Source organism: Electrophorus electricus, chromosome 19, assembly GCF_041902795.1.
Source record: "Electrophorus electricus isolate QZ-2024a chromosome 19, ASM4190279v1, whole genome shotgun sequence".
Classification (NCBI taxonomy): domain Eukaryota; kingdom Metazoa; phylum Chordata; class Actinopteri; order Gymnotiformes; family Gymnotidae; genus Electrophorus; species Electrophorus electricus.
In genome coordinates, this window is record NC_137515.1 from 15,011,392 (window position 1) to 15,030,099 (window position 18,708).

At 41.4% G+C, this 18,708-nt stretch overlaps 1 protein-coding gene across 5 annotated transcripts in view; it reads left to right on the forward strand.

Moving 5' to 3' along the window:
* Positions 1-18,708, forward strand: part of ntm (neurotrimin) — a 237,045-nt gene that overhangs the window by 211,352 nt on the left and 6,985 nt on the right. For all 5 annotated transcript variants that reach the window (XM_081702621.1, XM_081702620.1, XM_081702623.1 and 2 more), the window contains one exon: positions 11,030-11,155. In XM_081702621.1, coding sequence (XP_081558747.1) covers positions 11,030-11,155 — 126 coding nt within the window. The remainder of the gene's footprint in view (positions 1-11,029; positions 11,156-18,708) is intronic.

The window sequence follows — 18,708 nt, forward strand, 5'->3', positions numbered from 1 at the left end:
CAGCCGAGGGTGGAGGTCCTGCGTAGCCCGTCCGCTCTGCTGCGGCCCTCTCTGGCAGGCCCTTGGTTCGGATCAAGGTCAAGCAGGAACGGATCCGGTGCATCCTAATTGCCATGCGGCTTTTGCTGTTTGCCCTTTCCGCCGTTGTTGGGTTATTTTTCCTTCCTCGAGCTTCGCCTGTCATCTGCATTTATGAGGGAGAGCCAGAACGGCCTCGAGGCTTCTGCCTTCTGTGACATCGGAGGCCGATCCCCCTTCACTTCGCAGGGTTTTGTGTATGCGTGGACCATGCCGATTGCCTCTGTTCGCTGCTCAGTCGAGCCCAGCTTTGCAGTAACCCAAACTAGGGTCTTAATGCTTCCCTGCGGATGTCAGTCTCATTGGCTTTCCTCACCAGGATGTTTGCAATTAAGATTTAAACTTCTGAACACAGAGCCAGGGTGCAGGTGGATCAAGAACATACCATAGATGTGAAACAAACAATGTGTATTTGCATTTCAAAAACATGCTAAGTGTGAAGTTGATTGGCATCAGTGTAACCGTTGCCTGCTCAGCACTGTCTGCTGAATTGGCATTTAGATTGAATCCAAGTTGCTCCATGTGTTGTTTAGCGGTTACATGTATATGCAGTAAATTGAGTGCTTTAAGCTCTCCTCAGGGATCCAACATTACATAGATTGCAATCCAAGGTATTGTAACCATAGCAACATCTTTTTGGTGTATTAACTGATGAATCATGATTGACACTTTGTTTTACGTGGCATTCTTTCCTAGCATTCAGAGCTTGTCGCAGATACGGAGCATGTATTATGACTCTTTTTTCTTTTTGATTTTTAATATTTGGAGTTTTTTATATGGTTGGCAGAATGTCACTGTCACGGAACACCCCCCCCCCCCCCCCGAGTCACGTGGTATGGCCCGCCGTGTGCAGGGGGAACCACGTCTGTTTGTAGACACGCCCTCCGTAAGGACACACACCAGCATGGGGTTCATCGTAACGTGCCTGTCTGTCTATTTAAACCCGTTACTGTGAGCCTCCATGTGGCTCATTGTAGTTGTTGACGTAAATGTAAATGTAGAAGTAGATGTAGATGTTGTTGTAAGCGTTAGTTTTTGTAGAATCACTTTTGCTGTTGTTTATTCCCTGTCACTGTTATTAATGTTCACGTTGTTAATGTAAGAATGTTCAGCGGTAATGTTTTGTGTGAGTGCCAGCGTTGTCCTGTATGTTTTATGTTATTAAATGTTTCTCAACGTCGAGGCAGTCTTGTCTCCTATTCCGTGCCTTGCGGCACTCGGGCCAGCGTTACAGAATGACCCACCACCACAGGACGCCAGCTACCCCTGTGTCAAACGGACTTCCTAAAGGGCGGTGCTTAGGCATGTCCCGAGCTGCTGCCGGGATCCCTGGATTTTGGGGAGAGGACCGCGACTGGCATTTGCGGTCACTCTGGAGGAGGGGTGGAACACCCCCTGGAATTTCTTTGGGGGGGGGGGGCTAGGACTGTCGAGCCAGGACCCGAGGGGCTCCATGGGGACCGCGGTGCTGGCGGTTTGGTGGAGCCGGCTGGGTCTCTGGCAAGCGAGGGAAAGGCCCACGTTTTTCTGCCTCCGTGGACGCGCCAGGAACACTGGACGAGTCCGCCCATGGCCCCAGAGGTGGACTGCCTCTGGTGCGCTCCTAGAGCGGCTGGCACGGGGAGGACCATTCAGGGGAGTAGCGCGTTCTGAGTCGGGGTGAATGTGCACCCCCTGCATGTCCAGCGGGGCTAAGGACGCGTCTCCCGCGCCTGCGTAGTTAGCAGGCGCTGTATAACCGTGCCTTCTGAGTATGTTTACAGGCGCATCTGTTTGTGTGTATCCGCGCCTTTCGTCTGTCTACAGGCGCGACGTCACTTCACGAGGAGCGTGCCGGACTGCCCTGAGAGAGGCAGGGACTCTGCCTCTCTCCCTCCCACAGAGAGGTCTCCCTCGCTAGCGATTCTTAGCCCGCCTTGTTTTGGGTGGGCACTCGGCTTCGCCGTGCTGTGATTCTGTGTGTGTACATGGCGGCCTGGGGTTTGCAGTCCTGGGATGGACGTGTCAGGAGCCACGCCCCTTGGTAGAGGGCTCTGTCATTGTTACTGTCGTTTAGTCTTTGTCGTTGTTATTAATGTTCACGCTGTTAATGTAAGAATGTTCAGCGTTAATGTCTTGTATGTTTTATGTTATTAAATGTCTCTCAACGTCGAGGAGGTCTGTGCGTCCTGTTCCGTGCCCTCCGGCACTCGGGCCAGTGTTACAGTCACCTATTCTAACTCAAAGAAGTTCAAAGGTTTGAATAAGAGTATGCATAGGTTTGAATAATATACCAACAAACTACAGGAAAATAAGCTATAATAGAATTATGTAATATATGTGTAAATAAATCATTAAATGAAAAGAAAGGGCCAGAATATGACACCAAAATATAGGAGGTTTGAGATAACCACTTAGTTCTATCTGAAAAAAGTATTAAAGTTGGATTAGACACTGAGTGCGTAATAGGATGCATGAACACTAAAATGAATATTTACTTAAAATGGCTTGAAGCTATAAACCAAGGTGTGGTGATTCTAGCTAATAGTAAATTCTAGGAACTCCAGAAGGTTAGCTCTGGCTGGCTCTTAAATGTATTCCTTCTCTGACCTTTTCACTTTTGTTGTCATATTAAAAACCATTATATCTTAGATTTACAGAAACAATAAATGAGGACATGTTGCCCTTAGAATTCTTTTTTGTCAAGATCCCTGTTGAGAAAATGTAGACTGGCGTTGGCATTAAAAATGCATTTCTTTAGTCAGATTAGGTAGTACATATGGTTTGGAACTCTCAAGACTTTTACATGAGAGCTGGTATACATGGTATGTGTATGAAAATGACTTTTATTTCAGGCAAAACTAGAACAAGTGTGAAATATGAATGTATTATAAAATATTTGCTTATTGTAAAGTTGTACTTTCAAATACCAATAAAAAATGTCATTTTATAGTCTTGATTGGAATAGTCAATAGTCCTTTTAGATTTTAATGATAAGCAATTTTTGTGCGCTTAGAAATATACTTAGAAATATGTTCAATTTTCTGGCATCTGACCCTGGGAAATTCCACTCTATGAATATTTGTTACAGGTTTGATAATAGTTATTAACATCCAGCATCATCAGAAATCATAAAAAAGCATATGAGCTTCTCCTCTAAAATTGCTTTTTTATTTTATGATAAGATATGATAAGATGGATTTGAAATGAATAAATATAATATGTTTTCTTTGTTTTAAAATATAAATACCTAAAAGCCTCAGATCAATTATTCAGGACTATTTCCTAAGGGGTTGTTATGAAGCCCATCTGTTTTTGTATTTAACTTGTGAATGTAAGTCACCTAGAGGGCAAGATTAGAGTCCAAACTGTGTCAGAGAGAATTTGTATCCTCCCTCAGCCAGAAATCATGGGAAATCTGCCCCACACATCCACCCCCACTCTCACGCAATGCATTGAGCCGTGTAGTTGTTGCAGAAAGTTATTGGCAATGTATTTTTTTTTCTTTTGCTTTTTTCAGTTGAAAATCACCAAAAAGAGTGAATGTTTTATGACGGAATGCAGATGAGGTAAATACTCATGGCCTGATTAAAGCTTGTGTATGGTAATCAACTTGTGAAAGAGGTCATCATTTGCATGTCAAATCATCTGACATTTCCACAGGATGAAAACAATATTGCTGCAGCTGCATCAAATATTACACACTTGTGTTCATTCGAAATGCGGATGTTTAATTGGGTGATGTAGCACTGCAACAAACTAACTGAAAATGTGTTGAAGTCAGCCAATTCATTTCATGAAGTGACTTGAGATCTCATCCAAAGATATCTCATGCAAAGCCAGGTTTTTTGTAATTTCCTGGTTTTAAGCAATGCTAATTATTAATAAACGCAATTAGAAGTGAGTCGTGAAAACGACTCCTCAGTATGTGGTTTATGTGTTTTCCTTCCCAACAGTTGCACTAAGTGTGTGCTGTTCTGCCTCTCCTTGCTGGCCAAGTGATATATTTGAGACTGATTTAATGTTCAGTTTTTTTTCTATAAAGTCATCCCTTAAGTTTGTATGCAGAGATCGGACCTCTTTAAGGGCAAAATGTCTGTCATATGATCCACATTTAAAAGCATGAAGCAGGTAATGCGCATTTTATGCCCAATTTTAGTGTCCACGCAAGCTGCTACAATACGAGCACTGAGATGGCTTTTAGGCCTTGAATAGGAGAAAATAAAGGGGAACATGCAGCGAAAGCACTATACTGATTTCTTTTTTTGGATCATTTACACTGTTTGATGCAAAAGGAGCTGTATGCCTGATGGACAGTGTTTAGAATTAGGCCATACGGCTCTGTTCCGGCCGTGGTGTTTTTTACAGTGATGTCTGGATCAAGTTCAACAAAGTTTGGATAGACTGTGGCGTATGATTACTTGGTAGATAGAAACTCTAAGGGCAGGGAATGCTTGAGGGACAGGTGTGTGCTTCCATGTCACACCTGTCACATCTCTGCAGAGACGTGATTCGATGGAAGCACAGGATTGTTTGTGCAACATTCTCTCCCAGCCTGGTGCCGACATGCTGAGTCTAGGAGATACAATCACCTAGAAGGAGAGAGGAATGGCTTCCCGGGAAGAGAGGTGCTGGGTCCTTGTCAGTTAATTGGAAGAAGGTGCAGCTGTGTGAAACCGGGGTTATTAGTTACTGAGCCTGTTTGTTAAGGCATCTGGTAATTGTGGCTCAGAGAACCTCAAAAAATCTGTTTGAATTAGCACCTTAACTACTCAAACACTAAGTTAGGCCAAAGGTGATGTCCTAGAGGGCTACATCACTGCACATCTTAAAGATTTTCCTTCTGCCCTTATTCACCAGGCGGAAGGCTTTGTACATAGTTGACAAATGCTGCATCGAGAAAGCTAACCTGTGCTGTGCTGGTGGCCATCCAGGCCTAGAGTCGGACTCCTCCAGAAGTAGATCTACAGCTATCAGCAACCCCACCCCGGCCCATAGCCCCGGCTACCCCCCGAGCCTCTGTGTTTGTGTCCCGAAGCCGCTCAGTAGGAGCGCTCAGTACAGGGGCTTGTTAGACTGAGCTTCCCAGGTTTTAAAAAGCCTGCAGTCTTTCGTGGTGAGAAACGGTGAGTCCGCTGAAGACAGCTCTGCCACTCGGCTCCAGTGCTTCCCACAGATGTTTGCAGAGAAGCAGAAGGTCACTAGAGAGGTATGCATGTAGGAAAAGAAAAACATGACAGTGTCTGTGTGTGTGTGTGTGTGTGTGTGTGTGTGTGTGTATGACAGTAGCAAATGTGAAGGAACATAGCAAGGTGACCACTGGTGCTGGAATCACTTTTCCGGGAACATTCCAGTTTAATATTGGTAAGGCTATGCAACTGTCACTAGCAGTAAATAGATTGACTCCGATATAAAACAGACTAGTCTTGAAATAAAACATACTACTATTTCTCATATTTAAATACAAGGTTCATAGTTCACTGTATTTGTATTTTTAAAATTTCATTTTTTAAAATAGAATAGTTTATGTTTCAGATAGTCTTGTATCTGAAAATGTCACTAAAAATGACATTTTTCTCGGTCAGAAAGTAAAATTGGGTAATACATATGGTTTGGACTCTCAAGACACTCAGTTGGGCTGGTATATGTGACATAACTGTGTGAAAATGACTTATCCCATGCAAAATCGGAAGAGATTGAAAGAAAGATCTTAATCTTAAATTGCTTTTTAAAAAGTTCTGCTTTCAAATTAGTAATTTTATACTCTTGGTTTGGATAGCCAATAATTTATTTTATAACAAGAGTAGTGGATCTGAAATGAATAAATACCATATGCTCCTTTTGTTTTTAAATATAAATCCCTAAATGCCCCGGATCAATTATTCAGGACTATTTCCTAAGGGGTTGTTATGAAGCCCATCTGTTTTTGTATTTAACTTGTGAATGTAAGTCACCTAGAGGGCAAGATTAGACTCCAAACTGTGTCAGAGAGAATTTGTATCCTCCCTCAGCCAGAAATCATGGGAAATCTGCCCCACACATCCACCCCCACTCTCACGCAATGCATTGAGCCGTGTAGTTGTTGCAGAAAGTTATTGGCAATGTATTTTTTGCTCTTTTACTTTCTCTACTTTGCTAGTCTTGAAATAAAGCATGCTACTATTTCTAATATTTAAATACCAGGTTCACATTTTTCGCTCCTTGGATTAATACAATTTCATTTTTCATTGTACAGTCTATATCTGTATTGTGCAAGCCAATGCCGGGACTCTGATGTTAGCCATAAATCAATGTGTCAGCTTGTTTTGCAGTCTCTTTTTCCATCAGTTGACTGCATATCAACTTAACATAAAAACAAACAAAACAAAATGTGTGAAGTCAATTTTCTGAGCAAATTATAGGCATAATTAAGATTTGGCATGCTGTCATCTTTGAAAATAAATAAATAAACAAACAAACGCACAGAATTGGCCTCAAGCCTGCCATAGTTGGTGACCCCATGCACTAGATTTATAGCTACACTATCAAACCTGCCTGGGGGTGGGACTTGCTTAACTTTTTAATGTATATTTCACATAGAACAGATGACTTTCTCTTATAACATGTCTGAGATTTAGTGTAAGAGATCTAAATCTATAGCTTTCTAAAAGTTGTATTAAAAAGTGAATCCCATTTGTGCTAAGCAGAAAAACATGCCCTAACAAATCATCTGTTACCATAAGAAAAAGGTTTTTTTTCTTTTTTCAGCACATAAGTAAAGATCCTTCCTTGTTTTGTCTGTCCACACACTGCCAACAAGGCTCTAGCTTAGCAGTAGTTGTAACAGAGCGATAGAGAGACGGAGACAAATGCTGAGGAGAAAGATGCATTAAGGGTAAATCAGAGTCAGTAGAAAGGTCCAGAGGCAAATAACCCACACGCACAGTTCCAGGATGCATAAGAAAACAAACAGAAAGTAAAACATGAAAACCAGGAAAATAAACAGGCTAAATAGAAGCAGACAGCAACGTAGAACATGGAATATAGGCTAAGAAGACACCTCGGCAAGGCTAGAACAAACCACCAGCAGCGAAACTTGGGAAACACAGGGAATATATACACGAACTAACAAGGAAGAAACAAGAAAGATAATAAGTAATAAGGGGCGGGGAAAACGAAATGAAGGAACGGAACCAAAACAGAGCAACAAGACAGATAACCAAGGAGACAGAGACGCCAGGGAGGGGCCGATCGTGACCGTAGTAAAACCATGAATCTTCTGTAAGGCCTTGTTTTTATTATGTTTTTTATGTTTTCACCTTCTTATTATTTTCTAACAGCAGAAAACTGAGGTAGAAATCTATGGGAAATTATTTAAACTCAGTAGGACCTCCCGTTGGCTTGTGCTGCCTTTGAAGAGGTAAAATCTGTCATCAGAAGTGAAGGGTTGGTATTGGTCTCTTAAAACCCAATTTAACATGGTTTATCCCACATGGAAGTTGAAGCATTTCAATCTGCCAAACAAACAAATACACACACACACACATCCGCACAGCACATACACAAACTCAGCCACATCTCTGTATTGACTGTGTCACACTGTGTAATAAAGAGCGTGACTTGCTCACAGTAAGCACTTTATTAGCTTTGGAGATGGTTTTGGGTTGTACTCTAGCTATGCGTATCTGAAAAATGCCTCACAAGATACAAGAAGATTGCTTTGCCACAGAACTCATAAAAATGGCCATAGAATCTCTCGCTATAACAGCTGTTGCCATGCGTGGGGGTAGAGGTACAGCTCTGGAGAGTTCCCTCATCACTGCTTATGCCGCTCCTATACTTTCTACATTACTGCTGATTGATTTGGCCATTCGTCAAATGGAACTGCACTGGACCCAGTTTCCCAAAAGCACAGTTCTGCAAAGACCAGTGCAATAAAGTAAACCAGGTAACACTCAGCACTGACTGTAATAGTCCCGGCATAACACTACTGGGCTTGTGGGAAAGCAAGTCCTGAAGAACTGCCAGACAGAGACATATAAAAGAATGTAAAAGGCTCCATTTTTACATGATTAAAAAAAAAGAAATATTTATTTTAAATGTTGGAAGCCAAATAAAGCAGTTAAGCTTTAGAGAGCAGTCTTCCAGAGTCTTCCAGAGATTTCCGCTTTAAGAATATATTTTTGAATTTAGGACTGAGCTGAAAAAGAGAAAATTTGAAATTTAATTTAGATTTAATGGTCACTGTGGTGCTGAATGAACAAGCAGCAAATAAAATGCAACAAAATGTTGCTGTCATGCTCTTTCTCACCCAACAGTTTGTCACCTGTAGAGTACTGGAATTAAGCTGACATTAGATGAATTATTTATAGTTGTCTGTCTCCAGAGAAGCCTAAAACAGCATAAAACAGTAGTTGTGCACTGTGCCGTTAGCCTCTCAGACAGCCATCGCAACCTTTATTAGGATTTTTGGCTCTGAAATGCAAATTAGCCCACTCGACACCATAAATGTGTCATAGTAACATCTGTATTCAGCAGCAGGAAATGGCATGTTTATGACATTTCATTATTTTGCTTTTTCCCCCACCTAATTTGATCACTACTGATTATCACTGATCAACAGAGGAGCCAAGGCACATCAGAGGGCAGGAGTCAGGCATCTTCTCTTGGATGCCATCTGTGGATGACTGTCATGCCACCGGGATTCAAACTCACAACAGGATAAGACCATAGAAGCCCCGTTACTCCTCTTCCTCTTACGCTACACACTGGGTTACTTTGATAATTCATTTAATAGGAACTTGTTCCCTTACATGGACGATTAAAAACATTTAAGTGTTTAAACCTTTTATCCCTAAAGAAAAGACATTGATAATAAATATTTACAGGCTTTAGTGTTCCAAAAATTAATATTCAACAAAGATTTATCTCAATTCTTCACACTTCAGATTTTAATTTCTAGTGTGGGAATTGGTTAATGGTCTCCAAAGGATCTTCATCCATCTGTCCAGTATCCTTGCCAGCCATCAATACGGTAAGAAGGCAGAGATCTCTTGGAAGATAGCAGTCTACTGGACTGCCCTTTAATTCTTGTTATGGGCACCATCATTTCCTACACTTTCAAACATGGAGCGATTGAGCAGCAGCCCTTCCACACAAAAGAACATCATCACTTTACATGATCAAAAATCATTTATTAAAAAGATATAAAATTCTTTATATTATATTGAAAGCAGAGTAAGAAGAGAATAAAATGAATAATTAAAATAACAGGAACTGTCAAATGCTAAATTAGAGAAGCGTGTTTTTTAGTATTATAACTGCTAATTGATGGTGGTTGATGAATATCAAGGCACACTGGGTTCCAAATCTTTGTTTCATAAAAAAAGTGCTTCTCTGAAGTAAAATTAATCTCAAAACTAAAAGGAAAACCGTGGTTCAGTTCAACAATTTTTCACATTTATCCTAATGAAATTAATTATGCAATCCTGCGGCATAGCAACAGTTTCATTATAGTATCACTAATCCATAACAGCCTCGCAGTGGCTCTAAATGCACTTAAACAATGACAGCACTCCATTTTAAGTGCATCATGCATGAACTAGGTCACATTTTCCTGCTCCACAGTGTTCTACAGTGGAGGGAATGGACACCCACTTCTGTAGTATTATTCCCCTGCTGAGCTCTAAAAAAAGTGTTTGAAGCATTTCTGTGTTTTCGCTGAGCTGTCCACATCATCGTGCTCTGTAAGAGCCTTCACAAATGCATGCATTGTACTCTTTCCAGCCACGTTCACAGAGGCAATCAATAAATCAGCCAGTTGAAATGTGTCTTGTTTGCATTTTCCTGAAGCTGAATAAAAAAACTCATTATGTACCACTCCCCCCCCATCCCCCGCTCCTAATATCATTCTGTGTTTGAAGTTTTGTTTGGACAAAAAGGCTCTTGGAAGCTCACCTCACATGTGGAGTTTAAAGCACCCCAGTAAGCGCCGTCTCCCTGGATTTGCAAAGCATCTCTTCATCCCGGTTTCCATGCTGGAAAAAGTTCTCTGGGCTTTCAGTATGGACCAGGTGTGACTGCTGGCAGCGTGGCATTGTGTGACCTGGCGCCCGGTCGGGTGAGCAGCACACACACGCGTGCCGGTGGGGCAAACTGCCACCTTTCCTCTACTGCCCTGAGTTTTTATTAACCACTCCGTATAGCTAATTTTTCCTGACATGGCGAGAATATGCCAATGGCACAACTTGTCACTGCATTAGTAGAAATGTACCATATAACTCGTGGGTACAAACTGGGAGGGAAAAAAGTTAGGCAAAAATTACCATTTTTGGGGAAAAAAGGAGAAAAGTTTATTCATACTTAATTCATAATTGGCAGCTGGAGGCAGAGGAAGGCGTCAGGCAGGGAGAGTCTTGCATCATCTTAGAGCATTGCTCCTAGGCCCTGCCTGCGTCTTTTACTTGCTCTTCATTTTTTAGGTCAAGGGCTTAAATGACTGCATTAGGGAGGGCTCGCTCACTGCTTGTATCCACATTCCTTTTTGCTTTCCTGTTCGTCTGGGTTATTCACCTGGGTGTTTCAGAGGCAGGCCCTGGGCACACTGAGTATGACTTGGGGTGAAATGATCGAAGCTGCTGTAGCCAGGTTTGGAAGAGGGCACGTGTGCACGGCTCTGAGGCAGTGACACTCTGATACGCATTTCACGTTTCAGTTTGATTTTTCAGCTCGGTTCTCCAGCGTTTTGGTTCTGAGTTTTGTACTTATATCAGATTCCAGGCCCTGTGGATTGACTCACTGAAAGCTTGAATGGTTCTAAAAGTAACTCTGTTTAATAGGGGGAAATCATGTATTATTGATGCTTCTGTTTCTCACTTTAAGGGATTCTTAAGTGTTCCTCGCTAACAATGTCTCCACTGGATTTTGACTTGCTTCATTCTGGAGTGTGTTTCTCATCGGAATAATAAGTCTGTTTACATGCTTTCCATTTCAGTTCCTCCAAAAATCATCGACTTCTCAAAAGATATGGTGGTAAATGAAGGTACCAATGTCACACTGATGTGTCTGGCCAATGGCAAACCAGAACCGGCAATCAACTGGAGAGTGCATTCCCTGTCAGGTGAGAGGCAGCATGCTTCTGTTTTACATCTCATGAGGTACTCTGTGATCAAATTATATATATAAATATATATAAATAAATAAATAAATATATATATATATATATATATATATATATATATATATATATATATATATATATATATATATATATATATATATGTGTGTGTGTGTGTGTGTGTGTGTGTTTGTGTGTGTGTGTGTGTGTGAGTGTGTGTGTGTGTGTGTGTGAGTGTGTTTGTGAGTGTGTGTGTGTGTGTGTGTGTGTGTGTGTGTGTGTGTGTGTGTGTGTGTGTGTGCGTGCGCGCCGACTCTGCTGTCTCTCGCCAAAGTTACGGATGTTCATTTCATGTCTCAGTGAATATCTCTGATATTATAGAACTTGATGGGCTTAATGAATATTCCAAATTACATATAGTCAAATAACAACAAATTGGGTTGCTTTGTTTAGTAAGATCAGTTTTGTGAGAGTGTATGTGTGTGTGTGTGAGTGTGTGCTCGTATGGGCGCGTGCGTGTGTGCGTGCATACGTGTGTGTGTGAGACTGGTACATTTTACTTATCGCCTTGTGCCATGAAGAAATCAGCTCTATTTGAGTTTGTATGTTCCTCTGTTGCACTTTACCGGAGGAGAAAATGCAGTGTGCAGTGATTCATGCACTCCTGTTGTGTAATAGGCCCCATCTCTCTCCCTTTGTGACCGTACAAGAATCTGGTAATTGAAATGTTAATATGACATGAATGTCACTATGCCATTTTTTTTAGGAGAATTGTGAAAAAGAGTTTTTGATGGTTTCTATTATAGCACAGTACAGGTGTCTGGTGAAGGCTTTTACAGCATTTATTAATAAAGATCACAGTTGTCATAGTTGAAAACATCATGTTCGTACTGCAGGCATAATAATTTGCAAAGAATACTATGAATTACTATGCACCCAATCATACAGAAGGATGAATTTTTTTTCTATACAGTAATTTAGTATATATAGTATATATAGTGTATAGGCTGAATCATATTCTGGTGTGTAGAATTCTTTTCCTAGTTTCAATAGCCACATTTGTCCAAAGTCTTGACTGCGCTGCCTGCCTGCATGGGGCTTGACACAGCATGGGTTTATTTAATGCAGTTCCACTGGGTGACTGCTTTGGCACTTGAGTGACATGCAGACATAATTTACGTTTGCATACTTGTTTGAGTGTGGGCCTCTAAGTCCAACTGAAGCAAGCGAATGCAGTCAAAACATTGTATTCTACTCTCAACCAATCCTTAAGAGGGACAAGACATCTCTGAATCACGATATCAGCTGTTTCTTTGACCTTCAAAAATGTCATTGATTTTGGGCTGATTTTATTTTTTTTTGGTCATTGATTTTGGGCTGATCCCTCAAAACTGGTTTTCTAATACATTTTTTTTTCCCCCAATGTGAACAAATGCAGTATTTCCTCTATCAGTAATGTGGGGTAAAAGTTCTCGTGATAAGGTATCGGCGCAGTGTTCCTGCCAGTCACACCTGCCTCCGTAGGTAGGCTGCACCACTTAAAGGTGGGAGTCATAATGCCTCCATGACAGAGCATCTGCACTGACACTCTACTCAATAATCCCAGCTGTATAGTTTTAACTCCCACGCTGTATCGGGGTCTGCCATTCCTCACAATCCGGATTTCCGATGGCAGCCTCGCGGAACCCTACATTCTTATCTAAATCTGAATCTACCACTCATAGCATGGTTATATGGTCTCACAGTGCCATTGCCGAAAGGCACTGGTTTGTGTGTTTGTTTCTGGTCAGCCAGAATCGAACAGCCTACCAGTCTTAGATTTCACCTTTACATCAGAATAATTCACTACCATAATGGAGTTTATAATTGATGCGCCATTGCCTGCTGCATGGTTGGGAGACTTGAGGAGTTTGGAGGGCAGGCTGTCTGCCGCTCGGTCATTAAAGTCTCTGTGAAAAGTTAATTGCAAAAACTAATAGTTTAGTTGGGGGCGCAGCACAAAAAAAAAAAAAAAAAATGCGGTGTTATAAATCCCTGTTTTGCTGGAATTGAAAATTTCTAATATCACAGAGTCTCGTATTTGTTTGGTAAATGGGAGAATAAATGTTTCAGTTGTATGGAGGAAGTTTCTGTACTTTCCGAAAGGAGTGATTTATGTTGCACCTCAAAAGATGTGAAAGATAATATTCTCTCTTGTTCTAGGAACCGCTTCTTTCCATTGCACAACACAGTCCTATAACTAGTCCAAAAAGAACATAGGGGAGATAAGAGTTTGCAGAATAAGCAGTGTTGGTCTTATTACTTCCTGGGTAAGGGGTACATTTATCTGATGTTCTAGTTTACTTACTGTCTAGTAAATTTCTGAAGAGTTGCATGACAACTACTTTTTACACATAGTCAAAGCTAGAGGTAATGTTCTTTTGTCAGTGGATCCTAAGGAGCTTTCAGGTTATGAGCTTTTAAAGGCTCAGATATTTAAGAAAAGGTCTGTATAATTGAATGTGTGCTCTTCTAGCAGTACAAACATGCATACCATAGCATTACAGTTCTGTAAATAAATAATTATCTATATTTTATATAAGACTTTCTTATACATTGTCCATTTGAAAGTGTTTTAGTTCTTGTTTTGTTTTGTTTGTTTGCTTTATCTTGTGCTTCATATGGTCAGAATGCACTGTTTGCCAGGTAAATATGATTGTTGTGCCTCGTATTCCCAGCTGGGAGTTTTGCATTTGACTCCACAGAGCTGATTCTGTTTGTCTCTCGAATAAAAACCAACATAGTTGGACTGAAAGCATGAAGGTGTTCAGGATGTGTGTGGGGAGGGAGGATTAAACATGTTATTGTGTAGTTTTATCATTGCCGGTGTCTAATTGACTTGCATAAACATTGTTTTTAATGATGCCATGTCTGCGAGGCTTGGGTGCTAAAGCACTATTACATTAGTTAGTATTAGAGTTTAGGTTCATTTAGATGGCGGGAGCACTGCAGGGTTTTATGAAGCCCTGATTGTGTTAATCGAGTCTATAGCCGTTTGGGTGTAATGAGACTTCAGTGCAGTTGCTGTGTTTGTGAGTTTAGCAGCTCATTTCAGGGACCAAATGATCCCTATAGCAGGAATGCTATAATCTACCAGTACAGTTTTACGCTACTGATCTCTCTCTCTCTCTCTCTCTCTCTCTCTCTCTCTCTCTCTCTCTCTCTCTCTCTCTCTCTCTTTCCATCTCTCTTCTTGTGCCCTGGGCTCTCTACTGACTTCCATTTCTCTTCTTCTGTCTTTTTCTTTCTCTCCTCCACTCTTTCTTTCTTTTTTTTTGTTGGATGACAAAAATAATAAATTGTGAAATAAATATATATCCACAGGGTGGAGGGGATTGATGGCATTGCAGCTTTGTCTGTGTGCAGGACAGCCGTGACCCACAGTGAGTCATCGCTGCAACACACTTGCTCTTAATAGAGACACAGCTTCGGGGAGTTTAAGTAGTTCAGAGGATGGACAACGTATACGCTATGATATGCATGCGTACATTTTTTTGTAAGTAATTGGCAGTAAGAATGACTGGGAATATTAGTTGTTTTGTGCTTTCGGGTACTGCGTCATTGTCTCTAACTAGGATGCTTACTTCCCAAAATATATGCAGGACAGTCTGTAAGGGATTAAAAAATTAGGCACATTTTTTGTTGTTTTGGCTCTGTTCACTGTACGCAATGTTTTTCAGTCTGCAGTACATGGTGCATTAGTGTTACTTGAGGCACAACCAGATGGTACACCAGGTGGTATGTAAGCTTTGGTAACCCTAGCAGTTATTCTCCTATATGTATAGTATCAGGACAACACTATGAGACCATGCCCATGGCCAAACTATTCTTAAAACAATTTAAAAGTGCAGATCGATTGTGCACCTCTTTAGAATCACTTATTCAAGTGATTAGATGTCCCAAATGACAGCAATACCTTTAGAATAACTCTTTAATTAACTGCGTAATGTTAAAATTAAAAATGGTTCGTTTAAAGATCGGCAGGTATAATTTCACTTGATACGGAAAAGGGAATTGGGCTTAAAATGTGTGCAAACTTATTAATTTTAGTTGTTTCAGCTGATGCTGTTAGCTTTGTGACAGCATCTCGTAGCTATATGTACAAAAAATGCCAGACAGCATTTATTTATGTGTGCTCTGATGTTCGAGGAGAAATAAAATGTCTAGTCTGGTCATGTAGTTTGGTAGCACTTGATGAAACATGCGTTCTTCAAAGATATGCCTAACAAAAGTTAGAAACAGCCTTACTCCAGCTTTTAGTGCCCATGAGTGGTTTCATGTTGCCTACTGAGTTGTGTGTACATGGAGCATGGATGTCTTGGTGTGATGAGTTGTGGTCCTCAATCCCAGCGTCTTAAGAACGGCTACCCTAGCAAATTGGATTGGAAATAAAACAATGACTGTAAGGTAAAACTGTAGAATGTCAGCTTTACTTTGATGGTATTTCCACCTATATCAGTAAAGAATGTAGGAATCACACTAAACTGTGATCTTTATGACTCCTGTGAGCCAATATGAGTGTATACACGCACATACACACACATCCATACGCACGCACGGACACACACACACACACACACACACACACACGCACACGCACACACACACACACACACGCACACACACACACACACACACACACACGCACACACACAATAGATTCGGAAACTCCAGCTTTGGGTTACCTGCAGCTGTTTCAAGTTCAAGCAAAAGAGTGCGATGCAGGTGGTAGTTCAATTGGAAGAGGGGCTGTCAAAAGGTACTATTTGCACTGACAATTGTCTTAACAGTCACGTACCTCAGCTGACAAATTTTTCAAATGTTCTAGCAAAGTAATAGATATCTACAATAATAGATATTATAGTCATATTTAACAATATATACCTCATCCTCTATTTCTTGGACATTACCCCATTAAAGCATGCACTATTTAAAGACTTATGCAAAACCTTTATCAGTTACCTTTGTCATATTCTTAATCCATACAAGAGGATTTATATTAGGCTACTTTGATGTAGATTAATATGTGAGCAGTTTGTGAAAGTTTATGTTCAGTATTTTATGAGCTGAATATCTTCCCCCATGCTGCCCCTCAGTGGGGATGGGGGTGGGGGGTGGCTCAGTAGCTGTCTTGGGCTGTCTTCTGTCTCCCCCGCACCTTCACAGTGGTACGTCCCATGTAACATGACACTCTTCAACTGCAGCTGCCGTTATTCAGCATCCTCCCCATTCCCCTGTCGTCTCTCTGAAACCTCACTGGAGGTGTCAGACGTGCGCCCGTGTGCGTGCGTGCGTGCGTGCGTGTGTGTGTGTGTGTGTGTGTGTGTGTGTGTGTGTGTGTGAGAGAGAAAGACAGAGAGTGGGTGACTGAGAGGGTGAGTGAGAGAGAGCGGCTGTGGGAGATCTGCATCAGTGCTGCCCTACTCGCAGAGTCTCTGTTCTACTAGAAAGGATCTTCTCCACACTTTCAGCTCTATAAATACACTCTGCAGCTGCTGTTACAGGGAGGCCATGCAAAAAACAGTGGCTTCTTAACACACAAGAACATCAATGTTTTAGCCTGCTTTGCCTGATCATCACAAGACGTCGAGGTGTTAAGAATTGATTTTGTTTATTATTTAGTTATTTTAGTATTTATTTTAGCTCTCAGTGCTTCAGCATGGCTGGAGGCCATGCACAGAAGCATCAGTTTTATGCAGAAAACCAAAGCAAGTTTTGACACATTAACAACACTGTGCAGTTCCTGTCTTAACTCAGCTTTTAGGATTCACAGGATAATATTATAGATGCCGCAAATGTTATGTACTGGAAAACATTCATATCAGGGCATTTGAATGCGCTGTCACTGAAGAAAGTGAGAACTTAAGTAGAAGTGACCAATCCCAAAGCCCCTTTAGACATGAGTGGCAGATTTAGAATGTCTCTAGGCTAGACGACTCTATTGTCAGTATGTCACGCTCTCTCATACTCGGCGCCCTGTTTTCTCGTGGCAAAATGACTGACGTCAGTTGCAGCGACATGTCACAAACACATGAGGGTGTTTTCAAAAGGCACCCGCTGTGTGCAGAAGGGTGGGGTGAGTGGAATATGAATAGGTGTGGAGTGTGGTGATTAATTAGCATCTTCTCAGCCATTCATATTACTCATGTTATACATTTAAGCTTGGTGGTTAAACACAAACATAGATAACTTGATGAAGCACAAAATGTCCCAAAGCAGGAGACTCTCATGTATACCTGGGCCCTGTTTACAAAGGTTACCTAGCTACATACTAATGGATGCCACAGTGATAACTATTAGTAATCTATCTACTGACATATCAAATATATATATATTTTTTTCTATGCACCCCTGTTTCTCTTCCTCAGTTTGGACAGAGCACTCTCCACCATTTCACTGCGCGTTATACTGTGTATGACTATGTTATAAGACTACGTTATACTGTGTATGACTATGTTATAAGACTACGTTATACTGTGTATGACTATGTTATAAGACTACGTTATACTGTGTATGACTATGTATGTGACGAATAAACCGAACTTGAACTTGAACTTGAACTTGAAATTATGATTATCAAAGATGCTATTTTGTAACACATTTCCAGCATTGCATTGTGTTTACCTGTGACTAACCCTGGCAGACTTACATTATATTAGATTAGTGCTGAATTTAGAAGTTCATGCACAGTTCTGCACTTGACTCATTTATATTCTACAATGGTTGTTTTAATTGTGTATGAGAGGGCTAAGATCTGACTAACACTAAAAGGTCATTTAGGGTAAAGAATAAGGCAGACAAATCCAGCAGGCTGACACTGCAAATTTGGGAATACCACAAATGAGACAAATCATGCTCTCTTTAATTTTGTCATACTGTGACAAAGTATGCAGTAAAGACTGGAGTGGATAAGCTTAGCAGTTAGTAGGAAGCAACTTGGCCCGGAAAGATAGGGTCATGTCTAATTGTATAGCCCTTGTCTCCTCTGACCTGATCCAACCTGATCTTGGGTACTGTACTTGTTAGGCAGACTGGCTTTTTGAACCGAGCTTCATTTTGACATGCTGGGCCACGTCATGTGGCCATAGTGCTCACATGGCCATTCTCCTTTAGTCTACCTCACTACTGCTGTATTCTCATGGAAGACTCAGCCTGGAGGTGGGGGTGCATGAATCCGAGGTGATCCAAGGTGTTCCCTACCTCTGGATTTTTATGCTGTCACACGTAGCCTGGATTCCTCCCAGCAGCACACGGGCCGGCCGCGCCCTGCTCTGAGTCCGCTCCGTGCTTGCCTTGGAGCGGTGGGCTGGAACACTGCAGGCCATGACTCTGGAGAGACCGCTCTGCAAAGAGCACAGCTCGCTTGGCAACAAAACACCACCGCAGCAGCCTGTGGCAGAAAGACATTTTTAATAAAGCAACCTGGTGGCACTTTCCTCCAGCCAAACCTGGAATCGTCACACCTGCAGGTCCTGCTCTTTGATATGATCCAGCATGGCACCCATGAAGTGCTTAGG